Raw genomic sequence first — 18,521 nt, 5'->3', positions numbered from 1 at the left:
TTACCTCTGAGCCACACCCCCGGCCCTATTTTAAGGGTCTTATTAAGTTACTGAAGTTCTTGCTAAATTGTTGAAGCTGGCCTCATACCTGGTATTTACCTGTCTCAGCCTCCCAAGTACTGGCATGTACCACCATACCCAGATTAATTTTAAAATATTTCATCGCTCACCTAAAAAGAAAATTTCCAGCTGGGCAGTAGTGCACACCTGCAATTCCAGCTACTTATTGGGCTAAGGCAGGAATATCACAATCTGGGCAATTTAGCTGAGAACCTGCCTGAAAATACAAAAAAATTTTTAAAAGGGATTGGGAATGTAGCTCAAAATCACAATATTCCTGGGCTTAATCCCAAGGAAAGGAAGGAAGGAAGGAAGGAAGGAGAAAGAAAGAGAGAAAGAGAGAGAAAGAAGGGAAGGAAAGAAGAGCAAGCCCTATAAGTTTGCCAATGGCTCTAATACCCCAACTCCTGGAAACCATTAATTTTCTGTCTGTATTTTATTTTATTTTATTTATTTATTTATTTTGGTGGTACTGGGGTTCCTGGAAACCCTTCTACCTCTGGGATACACTCCCAGACCTATTTTATACTTTTATATTTGGAAACAGGGTCTCTTAGGCCAGCGCGGCTGGCTTCGAACCTGCACAATCCTCCTGTCTCCACCTCCCAAGCGCAGGGATTACAAGCGTGCGCCACCACGCCCGACTCTATTTTATTTTATTTATTTATTTTTTTTGTGGTACTAGGGTTCCTGGAAACCCTTCTACCTCCTCTGGGCTACATTCCCAGAACTTTTTTTTTTTTTTTAATTTGGAAACAGGGTCTTAAGCCAGAAAGGCTGGCTTTGAACCTGCACAATCCTCCTGTCTCCACCTCCCAAGCACAGGGATTACAAGCGTGTGCCACCACACCTGGCTGTCTCTATGAATTTGCCTACTCTTTCTTTTGTGGTACTGTGGTACAGGAGCATTCTGCCTTTGAGCTGTACTCCAGCCTTATTTTCTTTTTAAACAGGGTCTCAATTGCAGGTCTCACTAAATTGCTGAGGTTAGCCTCATACCTGTGGTCCTCCTGTCTCAGCCTCCCAAGTACTAGGATTACAGGCATATTACTCCTGACATTCTATATAAAAGGAATCACACAATATGCAATCTTTGTGACTGGATTTGCTCAAGATGCACAATCTTCTCACAGTTCATTCATGTTGTAGCACTTATCAGTACTTCAATCCTTTCTATGGCCAAGTAATAGTCTACTGTATGGCTATTCCATATTTTGCTAATCAGTTCATGGGCATCTGAGTTATTTCTACATTTTGGCTCTTATGAATAATGGTGCTATAGCCGGGCATGGTGGTGCACACTCGTAATCCTAGTACTTGGGAGGCTGAAACAGGAGAATTGCAGGTTCGCCGCCAGTCTTAGAACTTAGTGAGGACCTCTGCAATTTAGTGAGACCCTGTTTCAAAATAAAGAATAAAAGCCAGGCGTGGGCCAGGCGTGGTGGCGCACGCTTGTAATCCCAGCATTCGGGAGGCTGAGACCGGATCGCGGTTTGCGGACAGCCTCAACTACTTAGTGAGGCCCTCTGCAACTCAGTGAGACCTGTTTTGGGTGTGGTGGCGCACGCTTGCAATCCCTGCGCTTGGGAGGCGGAGACAGGAGGATCGAAGCCAGGTTCAAAGCCAGCCTCACTAGCTTAAAAGACCCTGTTTCCAAATAAAAATATAAAATAGGTCTGGGAGTGTAGCCCGGAGGTAGAAGGGCTTCCAGAAACCCCAGTACCACAAAAAAAAAAAAAAAAAGAAAAAGAAAAAAAAAATAGGGCAGGGGGTGTATCTCGGAGGTCAAATGCCCTGGGTTCCATCCCCAACCCCACAAAAAAAAAAAAAAAAAAAAAAAAAAGCCAGGCGTGGGAGGCTGAGAAAGAGGGATCCCACAGGTCTGAAGCCAGCCTCAGCTAGTGAGGCTCTCAGCAACTTAGTGAGACCCTGTTTCAAATAAAATAAAAATAGGTCTGGGAGTGTAGCCTGGAGGTAGAAAAGCCCCTGGGTTCCACCCCCAGTACCACACACACAAAAAAAAGAATTAAAAATAGGGGCTGGGAGTGCAGCTCAGAGGTAGAACGCCCCCAGGGTTCCATCCTCAGTAACACACACACAGAATAATGGTGCTATAAACATGCGCGTAAAGAATTTTTTTTTTCAGTACTTGGGATAGAACCCAGGGGCATTCTACCTCCAGTCTCCACCTCCCAAATGCTGGGATTACAAGCAAGTGCCACCACGCCCAGCCTATTTTGGGGCCGTGTGTGTGTGTGTGTGTGTGTGTGTGTGTGTGTGTGTGTGTGTTATTGGGTACTAAACAGAGGCATTCTACCTCCAAGCTAGCCCCCCCACCGTGTTTTTTCATTTTGAAACAGTCTCACTAGGTTGCTGACAGCTTGCAAAATTACTGAGGCTGGCCTTGAACTGTGATTCTTGTCTCAGTTTCCCAAGTACTCGGATTTTAGGCCCTCCCTACCTGTAAGCAGTTTTTGTTTTGTTTTGTTTTTGTTTTACGGGTCTGGGGATGGAACCCAGGGATATTAGACCTCTGAGCTATATCCCCTGCCCTGTATTTTATTCTTTATTTTGAAACCGGGTCTCACTGAGTTGGCAGAGGGCCTCACTAAGTAGCTGAGGCTGTCCTCGAACTGCAATCCTTAATCCTCTGGTCTCAGCCTCCCGAATGCTGGGATTACAAGCATGGGCCACCACACCCGGCTTTGTAAGCAGTTTTTATGTGGACATATGTTTACAGTTCTTTGGGGCATATATTTAGGAGTAGACTTGCTGGATCATATACTAATTCTATGCTCATGTTTTGAGGAATTGCCCAACTATTTCCCAAAACACCATACCACTTTACAATCCCACCAATAATATATGAGAATTTCACTATTACATTTTCAACAAATGAGGATGTTATACTTCTCGACAGAAAAGAGAGATGCGCCACCACCTTATAACAATAGCCCCCTAAAACGAATACTACATTAGCAAAATAGAAATATATTTCTGTCAGGTAATACAGAGAACAAAATGTTACAGGTCCAAACATCAAGCAATCAATCTCTCAGAATCGCCTTCTTCATTTGAAAATAGACCTTGCAGTCGCAGTGAAGATTAGATTTAAAAATCCACATAAAGGGGCTTTAGAACACTGATTATCCATGATTCAATCCCAGACAAAGCTTTAGGACCAAAGGACTAAATACTTGCTCATATCCCTCCCCTTCTTTCAGGTTCCTTCCCTGCGGGAGTGGCTGAGCGACAACTGGGGCTGCAGCCTCCCTAACCACGCAGGATAAATTGTCAGAGCTCCAGCAGAGAGCCCTGTCACTCCTGCTCAACATCGCTTCCAAAGAGAGATCCCTCAGCCTCGCTTACTAAGCTTAGGAAGCTGGCGCAGGATCTTTCTTCCTTTTTAAATGGTAACACACACTGATTGTGTATGAAGAAATGGAGGGGCAAAAGGAACACAAACATATTCCCCACCTACGCTCCCAGTCTCTGCCTCTTCAACTCCTCATAAGAAAAACAAATACGAAACCCGAGACATTACAAACCCTAGAAGCACAAAAACCCAGTAGCCCTTACTTCCCCTACCAAAGACCCCCCTATCGGGTCCTCGATAGGGATCAACACAATGAAGATGGTTCAAGCTTACCTGGTGGCTTCCTCCAGCTCGACCCTGCTCCGGCCAGGCGCCCCCAGAGTGAAAGTAGCCATCGCCACCTCCGCCTTCTCCCGGCCAGGTGGTCTCGGCCGGGCCGCCCCCGCGCCCCCGCCAGGAAATGGGAGGCTGAGGAGGTTCGGGGCGAAGGGAAGGATATAGTGGTGGAGGCAGGTGCACCGGCACATCTCCGCCCCCAGGCCCGTAGTAGCGGCCGTAAGACGGCCCGTCACTGGGGCCGTAGCCCGAGCGCCTCAGGGCCGACATGGGCTCCGCTGCCCCGAAGCGTTTCCCGCCCCCCACGGCCAGCCCATTGCGCAGGCGCGCGCGGGCGAACGGGAGTGGACAGCGGCGAAAGGGGTCGGACGACGGCAGCCAATCGCGGGCGCGGGCCCGCCCTCTGCTGCCGAGCCCGGAGCGTGGAGGGCCGCGGGCTCCGACGCCCGGGTCTCAAGCGGGAAAATGAGGGAAGACACCGTGCTCTTTAATCGGGAACATATACCTTCTTCTAACCATCTACCCAGTCGAGATTCCTCTTTCCTGCTTTTCTGGAACAAAGAAAGCGTTCCCGAGCCGCTCGTCTGCCCCGCCCCTTCCGGGACGCGGGCACGTGATACCGGAAGCGGGTCGGGTAATATGAAGGTGCTTCCGGCAGGCCCCGGCGGCTGAAAGCCGGGGCAGACGCGCTTGTCCGGTTGGGGGTTCCTGTCCGGGTCCCGCCGAGGCGGTGACTGCGGTGGGAGGAGGGAAGGGCGTTCTAGCCCACCGCCGCTGTACGTCACAGCCTAGTCTCGGCTCAAAATGAACTATATGCCCGGCACCGCCAGCCTCATCGAGGACATAGACAGTAAGTAGCCTGTCTCCTCCCCGCGAAGCCGGGGATGAGACCCATTCTCTTGAGTGACGCCCCGCGGAGGGAGTTTACAGAAGGCGTCCCGGGCTGTGGGCAGTGTGATTTGAGCTCAATTCCGAGGGACCCGCCTTTTCTCCACCCCCTAGCTGCTCCCTCTTCAGCTCCTCGCAGTCCCCGCCAGTCCTCGGGCTGCTGAGCCACAAGCCACGGAATTCAATCTTGCATCCCAGAGTCGCAGCAGCCTAAACCCGAGCACGAAAGTGGCCCAGCAGACTTCTCCTGCCTCCACTGTTTCCCACCTGCAATATTTCGAAGTACTGAATTGTTATTATTGGAAATATTAAGAATTCATCAAAACTGAAAATACTAAGTCAACAGCAGTTGTTTTTAATTAGCAGTAAATATAGGCTTTCTATTGTGTATCCATTTACAACCTTTTTTTTACCGTGAGGGTCATTAGCATTTGCCGGGTACGGTGGTGGAAACGACTGCTAGCCGTGGTATTGCTTTTTCTAAGAAGGCTAAGTCACTTCAAACTTACTTTCTGATAAATAGTTTTCTTTCGATTTTACTAAATAAAACCTCTGTTATTACTAGTGATGGTCCTGAAGAGAAGTTCAGTCATGTATAAAAAGTGAGAGGAACCACTTATCTTGCCTTTCCTTTTTCTAAATTCTCATTTGTGCATTATTCCTCAAGCAACATTTTTAATCATTTTAATTGTGAGATCTGCATCATTAACTTGTAATTGCTGCAAAATTATTTATACAATTTCAAGTAAGTTATAATGATCTCTATAGTTACTGTTTACATATACAAATTAGAGCATGAGTCTGATTACATGGTTATGAATCCTATGGTTATCTGAGATCAGTGTGTGTGTGTGTGTGTGTGTGTGTGTGTGTGTGTGTGTGTGTGTGGTGCTGGGGATTAAAACCAAGGGCACTCTACCTCAGAGCTACACCCCCAGCCAACTTTAGTTTTTACTCTTTATTTTGAAACAGAGTCTCACTGAGTTGCAAAGGGTCTCACTAAGTAGCTGAGGCAATCCCAGAACCCAGATCCTTCTGTCTCAGCCTCTCAAATGCTGGGGTTACAAGTGTGTGCCACCACGCCCAATTTATCTGAGATCACTTTTAATTCCAAATTACAAACCAGGCATGGTGGTGCACTCATGTAATCTCAGTACTTGGAAGGCTAAGAATGATGGGTCACAAGTTTACAGCCAACTTCAGATACTTAGTGATGCCCTCTAAAACTCAGTGAGACCCTGTTTTAAAAATAAAGAATAAGACGAGCCCGGCGTGGTGGTGCATGCTTACAATCCCAGCATTCAGGAGGCTGAGACAGAAGGATTGCAGTTCGCAGACAACCTCAGCTACTTAGTGAGGTCTTTTACAACTCAGTGAAACCCTGTTTCAAAATAAAGAATAAAAAAAAAAAATAGGGCTGGAGGTGTAGCTTGGAGGTAGAACACCCTTGGGTTCTATCCCCAGTACCGCCAAAAAAAAAAAAAAAAAAAAAAGAATAAGCCATAAAACGGGCGTGGTGGCGCATGCTTGTAATCCCAGCACTTGGGAGGTTGAGACAGGAGGTTTGCACAGGTTTGAAGCCAGCCTCAGCTACTTAGGCTCTCAGCAACTAAGTGAGACCGTGTTTCCAAATAAAGTATAAAATAGGTCTGAGGGTGTAGCCCAGAGGTAGAAAGCCCCTGGGTTCCACCCCCAATACGAGGGGAGGGGGGGAGGGAGGAGGGCAGGCCGGCCAGCCAGGGGTAGTGGTGGCGCATGCTTGTAATCCCAGCATTCAGGAAACTGAGACAGGAGGATTGCGTTTTCCAGACAGCCTCAGCTACTTAGGCCCTTGGCACTCAGTGTTTAAAAAAATAAAGACTAAAAAATATGGCTGGAAGTGTAGCTCAGAGGTAGAATGCCCCCCGGTTCCATTGCCAATACCATAAAAAAATAAAAAATAGGGCTTGGGGTGAAGCTCAGAGGTAGGATGCACTTAGGTTTAATCCCCAGTATCACACATACACACACAATCCAAAATTACAGCAGGATGTGGTAGCACACAACTTAACCCCAAAACTTAACCCCAATACTTGGGAGCCTGGGACTGGAGGATCACAGGTTTTGAGGACAGCCTCAGCAAGTAGTGAGACTCTTATCAACCTAGCAAGACCCTGTTCGGAACCCAGGGACTTTCCTACCTGCAGGCTGTACTCCCAGGCCTATTTTATACTTTATTTGGAAACAGGGTCTCACTAAGTTACTGAGAGCCTCACTAAGTAGCTGAGGCTAGCTTTGAACCTGTGCGATCCTTCTGTCTCAGCCTCCCAAGCACTGGGATTATAAGTGTGGGCCACCATGCCCGGCCAAAATAGAAATTAAAAAAAAAAAGAAATAGAAGCCGGGCATAGTGGTGCATGCTTGTAATCCCCGCGCTTGGGAGGCTGAGACAGGAGGATCGCACAGGTTCGAAGCCAGCCTCAGTTACTTAGTGAGGCTTTCAGCAACTTATAGCCCGGAGGTAGAAAGCCTCTGGGTTCCACCCCTAGTACCACCAAAAAAAAAAAAAAAAATAGGGGTGTATCTCAGAGGTACAATGCCCCTTTGTTTTCAAGCCTCAGCACCAAAAAAAAAAAAAAAAAAAAAATTGCTATTGAAGGAAAATGTAGTGTAAATTGGACCAGGTATATATTATTAACAACCACTATATAATTTGTTTGTAAAGAGTAATGAAATAGAGCCGGGCGTGGTGGTGCACGCTTGTAATCCCCAGCATTTGGGAGGCTGAGACCGGAGGATCGCAGTTTGTGGACAACCACAACTACTTAGGGCCTCTGCAACTCAGTGAGACCCTGTTTCAAAATAAATAATAAAAAATTGGGCTGGGGGTATAGCTCAGAGGTCGAATGCCTCTGGGTTCCATCCCCAGACCTGCAAAAAAAAAAAGTAATGAAATATTCTATTTTAAAGCCAGACATGGTGGCACACGCTTGTAATCCCAGCATTTGGGAGGCTGAGACCAGAGGATCGCAGTTCGAGGACAGCCTCAGCTACTTAGTGAAGCTCCTTGCAACTCAGTGAGACCCTGTTTCAAAATAAAAGAATAGCCGGGCGTGGTGGCGCACGCTTGTAATCCCCGCGCTTGGGAGGCTGAGACAGGAGGATCGCGCAGGTTTGAAGCCAGTCTCAACTACTTAGTGAGGCTCTCAGAACATAGACCCTGTTTCTGAATAAAGTCTAAAAAATAGGTCTGGGAGTATAGCCTGGAGGTAGAAAGCCCCCTGGGTTCCACCCCCCAGTACCGCCAAAAAAACAATAATAATAAAAAATAAATAAAAGAATAAGAAATAGGGCAGAGGTTGTAACTCGGAGGTCAAATGCCCCTGGGTTCCGTCCCCAGAGCCACAAAACACACACACACACACACATTTGAACCCGGGCATGGTGGCACTCACTTGTAATCCCAGCATTTAGGAGGCTGAGACAGGAGGATCGTGGTTCGTGGACAGTCTAAACTACTTAGTGAGGCCCTCTGCAACTCAGGGAACCCTGTTTCAAAAATAAGGAATAAGGCTGGGTGTGGTAGCACACGCTTGTAATCCCAGCTTTCCGAGAGATTTAAGACAGGAGGATTGGAGTTTGCAGACAGCCTCAGCTACTTAGTGAGGCCCTTTGCAACTCAGTGAGACTCTGTTTCAAAATAAAGAATAAAAACTAGGGCTGGGGGTGTATCTCAGAGGTAGAATGCTCTGGGTTCCATTCCCAGTAAAGAAAGAAATATTTTATTTTAATTACTTGAGAATCCTCTTTTGCTCTTTTATTACTATTTCCTTTCACTACTTTTGGAACCTTCCATTATTTTTGCTTTTATGCCTTTTGTCTCTACCCATCCTATACTTTCTTTCATGTATGTTATCTGTTCACCGCAAATATTTTTCTCTTGTATCTCCCCATCAAATTCCCCTCTCTCTATCCTTATCTTGAGTCATCTCCATTTTGATTCTACCTCCTGACCACCTCTGATAGACTGCCATTTGTTATCCCTGAAATCTAATTTTTGCTGTCAATACACTACTGAAGCCTCATTCTCTAGTCATCAGTTTAAGGCACTCATTCTTCTTGAGTTCTTTCCTCTGTAGCATTGTGATAGTATCAATGCTGGATTCTTAATTCTGTTTTCTTGGTTTCTCTAACACTGATTCTTGCTGATTAGCTTACCTCTCTGACTCTTACTGTTACCCAAGCAGGTATCTGAGTTGTATATTGGGACTGCTTCTTTCTCTAAATCTCCTAAATAGACTTTAGCCTTATAACTCCTCTGTTTTTCTGGTAGGTCAGTGTTTTCATGTTCCTTATGAAGGTAAATCCAGATTTAGCCCTCGATATTTTCCTGACTTTACTGCTCTTTTCATTTCTTCAGATTTTAGCCAAACATGGATATATGGGTTTTTTTTTTTTCCTTCTTGCTTGATTTTCAGATTTCTCTCCCTTCTCCTCTTCCCTTTCCTATAGCCAAAAATTATTTGTCTTTCAGTATCCAACTGGGATACCTCCTCTAGGTAGATAATAGTTTCTCTCTCTGAAGTCTCATTTGATTATGGCAATTATATCCCAAGGAATATCATAAGTACCTTCAAGACAGAATTGATGCCCCTCTACTCTGCATCTAAAAAGTACTGCATGCATTAAAGAAATCCATGAGCCAACCGTGGTGGCACACACTTGTAGTCCCAGCATTTGGGAGGCTGAGACAGGAGGATCTTGGTTCGCGGACAGCCTCAGCTACTTAGTGAAGCCCTTTGCAACTCAGTGAGGCCCTGTTTCACAATAAAGAATAAAAAATAGGGCTGGGAGTGCAGCTCAGAGGTAGAATGCCCCTGTGTTACATTCCCCGGTACTGCAAAAGAAAAAGAAAAAAAAAGAAATCCATGAGCCATGAAGCACACTATAATCCCAGTATTTGAGGGAGACAGAATAATCATAAGTTTGAGGTGCCTAAGTACTTAGGTAGAGAGACTTTCTTTCTTTCTCTCTCTCTCTTCCTTTCTTCCTTCTGACCATGTGTGTTTTGTGTATGTGTGTGTGTTTTACTGGGAATTGAACCCAGGAACATACTACTTCTGAACTACACTCCCCAGGGGCATTCGACCTTTGAGCTGCACCCATTGTCCTATTTTTTATTCTTCATTTTGAAACAGGCTTTCACTAAGTTATGGAGCGCCTCTCTAAGTAGCTGAGGCTGTCTGAACTGCGATCCTCCTGTCAGCCTCCCGATGCTGGGATTACAAGCAAGTGTCACCACGCCCAGCTATTGCTATTTTTTTTTTTTTTTAAACAGGGTCATGCTAGGTTGATAAAAGTCTCACTATTTGCTGAGGCTGTCCTCAAACCTTCAATCCTCCTGACTCAGCCTTCCAAATACCAGGGTTACAAACCTGGCTTGAGACCCTGTTTCAAATTTTTAAAAAATGAAGACAGGTGTGGCAACGCAAACCTGTAATCACAATACTTAGGAGGCTGATACAGGAGGATTACAGAGTCCAGGGACAGCCTGAACAAGTGATGAGACTCTCATCAACCTAGGAGACCCTGTTTCAAAACAAAATTAAAATTAAATTAATAAAATAAAATATGGGCTGGGAGGGTAGCTCAGAGATAGATTGCCCCTACATTCCAATCCTCAGTATCACAAGAAAGAAAAATCTTTCCTGATTGCAAAGAAAGAAACTCTTAAGTTGAATGAAAAATAAATCTAGAACTAAGATCATAAAGATCACCTGAGCAGGGTGTGGTGGCGCACACTTTTAATCCCAGTACTTGGGAGGCTGACACAGGAGGATCACAGGTTTGCAGCCAGCCTCAGCTACTTAGGCCCTCCGCAACTTAGTGAGACCCTGTTTCAAAATAAAAAATAGGGCTGAGGATGTAACTCAAAGGTAGAATGCCCCTGGGCTCCATCCCCAGTACTGCAACAAATGTAATAAATAAATAAATAAATAAATAAATAAATAAATAAATAAATATCATCTGGACTGAAATTCTCAAATTACAGATAGAGAAACTGATATGACACTAGAGGGTTTTGGGAAGGGGTACTAGGGTGGAATCCAGGGGCTTTTCTACCTCCGGGCTACACTCCCAGACCTATTTTATATTTTATTTAGAAACAGGGTTTCACTAAGTTGTCAAAAGCCTCACTAAGTAGCTGAGGCTGGCTTCTAACCTACATGATTCTCCTGTCTCAGCCTCCCAAGTACAGCGATGTGCGCCACCACGCCCGGCTGACACTGATGGATTTAAGCATCAAGCCTCAGGGTCTGGAACCAGTCAGGCTTCCTGGCTGCACACTGTGCACTCTTTCAGCTCTGCTGCACAACTGTTAGTGTGTGTGTGTGAGTGTGTGTGTGTTACTGGGTTGGAACCTAGGAGCATTCTATCTCTGAGCTATACCCCAGCTCTGTTTTATTTTTAGTTTGTAATAAGGTCTCATTAAGTTGCAGAGGGCCTCACTAATTTATGAGGGTGACTGTGAACTTGCAGTCCTCCTGTCTCAGCCACTCTCTGTGTTTTGTGGTTGTTATTGTTTTTAAGCACCTATCTGTAAACTATAGGCTGCCCTGGACCTCCCTCTATTTTTTCCAATGAACTACACCTTATGTATATTAGAAGAAAAAGTGGGGCCGGGTGTGGTGGTGCACACTTGTAATCCCATCATTTGGGAGGCTGAGACAGGAGGATCACAGGTTTGTGTACAGCCTCAGCTACTTAGGTCATTTGCAACTCAGACCTTGTTTCAAAATAAAAAATAAAAACTAGGTCTGGGGGTGTAGCTTGGATGCAGAATGCACCTGGATTCCATCCTCAGTACTGCAAAAAAAAAAAAAAAAAAGTAGTACAAACTAAATGCTACTACCTTTATTGTCTTTGTTATCATACAAGTTCACTGAATAAAGCTTAATTGCAATTCAAAGATATTTTTTTCTCTCCCCAGAAAAACACTTGGTCCTGCTTCGAGATGGAAGGACACTTATAGGTTTTTTAAGAAGCATTGATCAATTTGGTATGTATTAATTTTGTACTTCTTTAGTCCTCTGGATAGTAACAGCCACCATTGCTTTTTTTTATATTGTTTCATATTGAAATTTATGTATCTGCAACATTTTTATATGTGTCTGGCATACTGGAACTCTTTTTCTACATTACAGTTAGGTGAGTCAAAAGCTTGTATACTCACTACAACTGTGAAATTCAAGGACAGTCTGTTGCCTTTGCAGATGCTTTTATTTTGACACTTGACAGAAGTGGAAATCACCACAGAGCAGTGCCATGGCCATGGCCCACCCTGTGGATGTAGCTAGAAAGAAAATTCATTGGTGGCCCCAGGTCCTTGGCATTTACTTATGGGCAAGCCATGTTTAATCACACACCATGTGCAGTCTTGACAAAGCAGAAGCCATATCTCAGGGCAAGCACCTGGTGGAAGGCTCTATGCTCTGAAGGTATGGGGTCCACTCTTGAATGCTCTGTCCTTAGGCTGCTCACTGCCAAAAATAAGCCTTCTGTGCTCCTGTCAAAATAAGTGAAGAAAGGAAGGAAGCAAGCAAGGTTGTATACCAGCCCGGTTTAGTTGCACACTTGTAATCCCAGTATGGGAAGCTGAGACAAAAGAATCACAGGGTTGAGCCCAGCCTCAACAATTTAGCAAGCAAGACTGCTTCAAAATCTAAAATACATACATACATACATACATACACACACACACATACATACATACATACATACATACATACATACATATTGCAGTACTGGGAATTAAAGGGGCATTCTACCTCCAAGCTACACCTTTAGCCCTATTTTTTATTCTTTATTTTAAAACAGGGTCTCAGTAAATTACAGAGGGCCTCACTAAGTAGCATAGGCTCACCACAAACCTTTGATCCTCCTGTCTCAGCCTCCGAAGTACTGGAATTACAAGCGTGCGCCATCACGCCCAGCTCAGTAATTTTTTTAAAAAATTATATGCTTGCCGGGCGTGGTGGCGCACACTTGTAATCCCCGCGCTTGGGAGGCGGAGACAGGAGGATCGCGCAGGTTCAAAGACAGCCGCGCGCGCTGGCTTAGGAGACCCTGTTTCCAAAATGAAAATGTAAAAATAGGTCTGGGAGTGTAGCCCGGAGGTAGAAGGGCTTCCAGGAACCCCAGTACCACAAAAAAAAAAAAAAAAAAAAATTATATGCTTACGAGCCGGGCGTGGTGGCGCACACTTGTAATCCTCGCTCTTGGGAGGCTGAGAAAGGAGGATCACACGGGTTCAAAGCCAGCCTCAGCTACTTAGTGAGGCTCTCAGCAACCTAGTGAGGCCCTGTTTCCAAATAAAATATAAAAAAAAAAGGTCTGGGAGTATAGCCCAGAGGTAGAAAGCCTCTGAGTTCCACCCCCAGTACCACCCAAAAAAAAAAAAAAAAAAAAATTATATGCTTACAAGCTCATATATACAAGCTAAACTGATTATATATATGTACTTCATATATACTTATAAGCTAAAACTGATTTTCACTACAGTGTTTTGGACTATTTCTTTCTTCCCCGTTAGAGGGAGCCAAATGATAGAAATAAACTCAGTCCACTGAAAAGGTTGCTCATTTGTATACTGAGATTAGGTCCTACTACTGTTCAAAATACTTCCTACAATGAGGGTAGACCTTCCGTGTTCAGTGAAAGCTGAGTTGCCAGTATTTCCTGTGGCATTATAGGGAACATTAAGCTTAATGTTTTACATATAGGGATATATTAGATTCAGGGGTCTCAATCTCTGTTTTGCATTCTGTGTTTTTCTAAAGGTAGGAAAACTATATTTCCTTCTGTTTCAGGAAACTTCTCAGTTCACAGTGATTTTTGTTAGATATTTTCTAGATAACTGAATTTGGTAACGAGGAAAAAATAAGTAAAGCCCTTGTAAGATTACAGAAGAGCCGGGCGTGGTGGCGCACACTTGTAATCCCAACATTTGGGAGGCTGAGACAGGAGGATCGTGATTTGCAGACAGCCTTGGCTACTTAGCGAGGCCCCATGCAACTTAGTGAGACCCTGTTTCAAAATACAGAATAAAAAATAGGGCAAAGCTGGACATGGTGGCACACGCTTGTAATCCCCGTGCTTGGGAGGCTGAGACAGGAGGATTGCACAGGTTCAAAGCTAGCCTCAGCAACTTAGTGAGACACTGTTTCCTAATAAAATATAAAATAGGTCTGGGAGTATAGCCCGGAGGTAGAAAGCCTCTGGGTTCCACCCCCAGTACCACCAGAAAAAAAAAAAAAATAGGGCAAGGATTGTAACTCAGAGGTAGAATACCCTGGGTTCCATTCCCAGACCGGCAAAAAAAAAAAAAATATATATATATATATATATATATATATATATATATATATATATATAAAAGCCAGGCGTGGTGGTGCACACTTATAATGTCAGCATTCGGGAGGCTGAGACCGGAGGATCACAGTTCATGGACAGATAAACAGTCTCAGCTACTTAGCGAGGCCCCATGCAACTCAGTGAGACCCTGTTTCAAAATAAGAATAAAAAATAGGGCTAGAGGATAGCTCAGAGGTAGAATGCCCCTAATTCTATTCCCAGAACTGCAAAAAAAAAAAAAAAAAAATTATAGGAGAAGCTGGGTGTGGTGGCACACGCTTGTAATTCCAGTGCTTGAAAGGCTGAGACAGGAGGATTGCACGGATTTGAGGCCAACCTCGGCTACTTAGTGAGGCTCTCAGCAACTTAGTGAGACCCTGTTTCCAAATAAAGTATAAAATAGGTCTGGGAGTATAGCCCAGAGGTAGAAAAGCCCCTGGGTTCCACCCCAGTACCACAAAAAAAAAAAAAAAAAATTTGCCGGGCGTGGTGGCGCACGCTTGTAATCCCTGCGTTTGGGAGGCTGAGACAGGAGGATCACACAGGTTCGAAGCCAGCCTCAGCTACTTAGTGAGGCTCTCTCTCAGCAACTTAGTGAGACCCTGTTTCCAAATAAAATACAAAAAAGGTCTGGGAGTATAGCGCAGAGGTAGAAAGCCTCTGGGTTCCACCCCCAGTACCACACACAAAAAAAAAAAAGTAAAAAAAAAAATTTTTACAGGAGAGCCAAGTGTAGTGGCACATGCATGTAATTCTTCCTACTTCAGAGGCTAAAGGAGGAAGATCAAAAGTTTGAGAAGACCTTGTCACAAACTAACTAAGAGATCAAACCGGGTATGGTGGCCCAAGTTTGTAATTGGAAGGCTGAAACAGGAGGACTATAAGTCCGTGGCCAGCCTCAGCAATGTAATAAGGCCCTAATAGGGTTGGGGGATATAGCTCAGAGGTAGAATTCCCCTAGGACTTATCCCCAGTACCATGAATGAGTGAGTGAATGAGTGAGTGAGTGAATAGAGCAAGGTTGATGGAACACATCATAATCCCATAATCCCAACACTTGGGAAGTGGGACCAGAGGTTCATAGATTCAACTCTGGTTTCACCAACTTAGAGACCATTTCAAAATTTAAAAAGCGGGGGCCTGGGGATGTAAACTCAGAATGCCCTAAACCAGGCATAGTAGCTCATGCTATGTAATTCTCTTTCTTGGGAGTCTGAGACAAGAGGGTTGCAAGTTCGAATTCAGTCTCAACAACTTACAAATAAATAATAAAATGTATAAAAATATAGGTCTAGGGGTATAACCCAGAGGTAGAAGGCCCCTAGGTTCTATCCCAAGTAACACACACACACACACACACACACACACACACACACACACACACACAGTATAAACAGCCAGGCTTGGTGGTACACAAAGAACCCGCCTACTTGGGGAGACTAAGACAGGAAGATCACTTGAGACCAGGAGTTCATGACCTGTTTCCTTTCCTGCCTCCAAATATAAGAGAGAAAAACAGATTTCTATTTTACTTCAAGTAAGACAGGTAGTACTAATTAAAATAAAATATTTATTTTTAACAGATTAGGATTCTAACTCTTTAAGTGAAATTCATCAGAGTACCTTGAGACTAAGTAGTGAATATTGGGTTTACTCTCAGATTACAAAGTATGGTTATCTTTTTTTTTTTTTTTTGGTGGTACTGGGGTTCCTGGAAGCCCTTCTACCTACGGGCTACACTCCCAGACCTATTTTTACATTTTTTTATTTGGAAACAGGGTCTCCTAAACCAGCGTGCGCGGCTGGCTTCGAACCTGCGCAATCCTCCTGTCTCTGCCTCCCAAGCGTGGGGATTACAAGCGTGCGCCACCACACCCGGCTAGTATGGTTATCTTACAAGGTGAAAAATAAGTTTTTGCTGGCCGGGCATGGTGGCACACGCTTGTAATCCCCGCGCTTGGGAGGCTGAGACAAGAGGATCGCACAGGTTCGAAGCCAGCCTCAGCTACTTAGTGAGGCTCTCAGCAACTTAGTGAGACCCTGTTTCCAAATAAAATATAAAAAATGGGTCTGGGAGTATAGCTCGGAGGTAGAAAACCTCCAAAAAAAAAGAAAATACCATCAAAATTTCCACCACCAAAAAAAAGAAAATAAGTTTTTGCTGTATTGTGATCCATGGAGACCTGGCATTGATTTAAATGACTCCTATAAGCCAGGCATGGTGGTGCACGCTTATTTGGGAGGCTGAGACAGGAGGACCGTGGTTCGAGGATAGCCTCAGCTACTTAGTGAGGCCCTTTGCAACTCTGAGACCCTGTTTCAAAATAAAGAATAAAGAACAGGGCTATGGGTGTGGCTTGGAGGTCGAATGCCCCTGGGTTCCAGCCTCAGTACTTCAAAAAATAAATAAGTAAAAATAAATGACTTCTATATCCTGAAACAAAGCTAAATCATAAGTAAATCATGATATATACATATCCACTCCAAGGATCCCCAGGCCCAGATTTCCAGGTTTGCATATCTAGGTTGGTGATCAGCTAGCAGTTAGCGTTGAAGGGGACTGACTTCTCATAGCCTGTTCCTGCCCTCAGTCATGGGTTAGCATTGACATAAGCCCAAGTATTCTTAGTTTGGGATGGTTTAAAAGTCTCTTGAGTGGCACATCCTGCTCAGTGAAATAGGAGATTGTTTGAAACTGGAAATCATGTTTACCTAAACGTTTTCTACTCAAAATAACTGAATAATTGAGTTATGGTTCTTTACCTAGTAATATGAACTAAATATCTTTGTTTTTTTTTTGTTTTTTTCCTATACACTTATAGCTAACTTAGTACTACATCAGACTGTGGAGCGTATTCATGTGGGCAAAAAATACGGTGATATTCCTCGAGGAATTTTTGTGGTCAGAGGAGAAAATGTGGTTCTACTAGGAGAAATAGTAAGTGAAAACTATTAAGCTGCTATGGATCTTGATATTCATACTAGCTAGGTTTCTTTTGTCTTTTCAAGAGGGAAAATAATATTATCCACATTTCACCCAGCTCCTCACAGGCACCCACCAAATTAAGAAAGCTACAATGAGTAGTCAAGGAAAGCTACAGAGAGTTATTAACTTCATGTCAACACCTGGGAATTTGCATGCCTGTAATCTCAGTACTGGGAGGCTAAGACAGGAGGATCACAGGTCCAAAGACAGTCCGAGCAATGTAGCAAGACTTTCAGCAACCTAGCAAGGCCATTTCAACAACAAAAAATAAAATAGGGCTGGAAGTACACCTTGGACATAGATTACACCTGGGTTTGATCTCCAATACCCTCCCCCAAAGATTTCGGTCCTATCAGCAAAATATTTATTGATTTTTACCTAATATAAGAAATATTGTCAGGCAGATGTGGTGCATGCCCATAATCCCAGTACTTGAATGGTTAAGAAAGGAGGATCACAGGTTTTGAGAACAGCCTTAGCAAGTAGGAAGTCTCAGCAACTGAGAGAGACCCTGTTTCAAAGTAGTGGCACATGCTTGTAATTCCAACACATGGGAGGCTGAGACAGGAGGATTGCAGGTTTGACTCTAGCCTTGGCATCCTAGTGACGCCATCTTAAAACAAAAAGATCAGGGGGTGTAGCTCAGAGGTAGAATGCCCCTGGGTTCCATCCTGAGCACCACACACACAAAATAAAGTTAATTAGGAGCTGGATGTGGTTGTGCACACTTACCATTCCAGCATTTGGGAAGCTGAGACAGGAGGATCACCATTCACAAACAGCCTCAGCTACTTAGTGAGGCACTTTGCAACTCAGTGAGACCATTTCAAAATAAAGAATAAAAAAATAGGGCTGGGGGTATAGCTCGGAAGAAGAATGCCTCTGAATTCCATTCCCAGTACCACAAAAACAAAACAAAACAAAAAAAAAAACAGCTGGCCAGTGAAAGATCTCATCATATCTTCTGAAGTATTACTACTGTGGATCTGTGTATGTGTACACAAGTACATGCAAACTTTGGAAAACTACTTTATAAATATAAAACTAAGCTGGGAGTGGTGGCGCACACTTGTAATCCCAGCATTCAGGAGGGTGAGACCCTGTTTCAAAATAAAGAATAAAAAATTGAGCAGGGGGTGTAGCTCAGAGGTTTAATGCCCCTGGGTTCCATCCCATACCTGCAAAAATACACACACACGCACACACACACACACACACACACACACACACACATACACATATAGTCCCAATACATGGGAGGCTAAGACAAGAGGATTGCAGTTCACAGAAAGCCCCCTGCAACTTAGTGAGACCCTATTTTAAAATAAAGAATTAGCCAGACATGGTGGTGCACACTTGTAATCCTCGCGCTTGGGAGGCGGAGACAGAAGGATCGCTCAGGTTCAAAGCCAGCAGCGCTGGCTTAAAAGACTGTTTCTAAATTAAAAAAATATGCCAGGTGTGGTGGCGCACACTTGTAATCCCCGTGCTTGGGAGGTGGAGACAGGAGGATCGCGCAGGTTCAAAGCCAGCCACGCTGGT

General features: G+C 44.3%; 2 protein-coding genes across 3 annotated transcripts in view; one reads left to right on the top strand and one right to left on the bottom strand.

Annotated features, from left to right (window-relative positions):
• The window catches only part of BAG4 (BAG cochaperone 4), a gene marked incomplete at both ends in the record, with an annotated part of 40,379 nt that extends 36,397 nt beyond the window's left edge, over positions 1 to 3,982 (bottom strand). For both annotated transcript variants that reach the window (XM_080710927.1, XM_080710928.1), the window contains one exon: positions 3,710 to 3,982. In XM_080710927.1, the coding sequence (XP_080567053.1) occupies positions 3,710 to 3,982 (273 nt within the window). The remainder of the gene's footprint in view (positions 1 to 3,709) is intronic.
• Positions 3,983 to 4,516: 534 nt separating this feature from the next.
• The window catches only part of LSM1 (LSM1 homolog, mRNA degradation associated), a gene marked incomplete at both ends in the record, with an annotated part of 28,691 nt that continues 14,686 nt past the window's right edge, over positions 4,517 to 18,521 (top strand). Inside the window, 3 exons of the mRNA XM_080710583.1 lie at positions 4,517 to 4,562; positions 11,571 to 11,639; positions 16,816 to 16,931. Of these exons, the coding sequence (XP_080566709.1) occupies positions 4,517 to 4,562; positions 11,571 to 11,639; positions 16,816 to 16,931 (231 nt within the window). The remainder of the gene's footprint in view (positions 4,563 to 11,570; positions 11,640 to 16,815; positions 16,932 to 18,521) is intronic.

The sequence above is a fragment of the Muscardinus avellanarius genome (assembly GCF_963383645.1).
Source record: "Muscardinus avellanarius genome assembly, chromosome: 14".
In the NCBI taxonomy this organism is placed as follows: Eukaryota; Metazoa; Chordata; class Mammalia; order Rodentia; family Gliridae; genus Muscardinus; species Muscardinus avellanarius.
The sequence above is the reverse complement of the archived record's forward strand: the minus strand, read 5'-3'. Positions and strand labels throughout refer to the sequence as shown.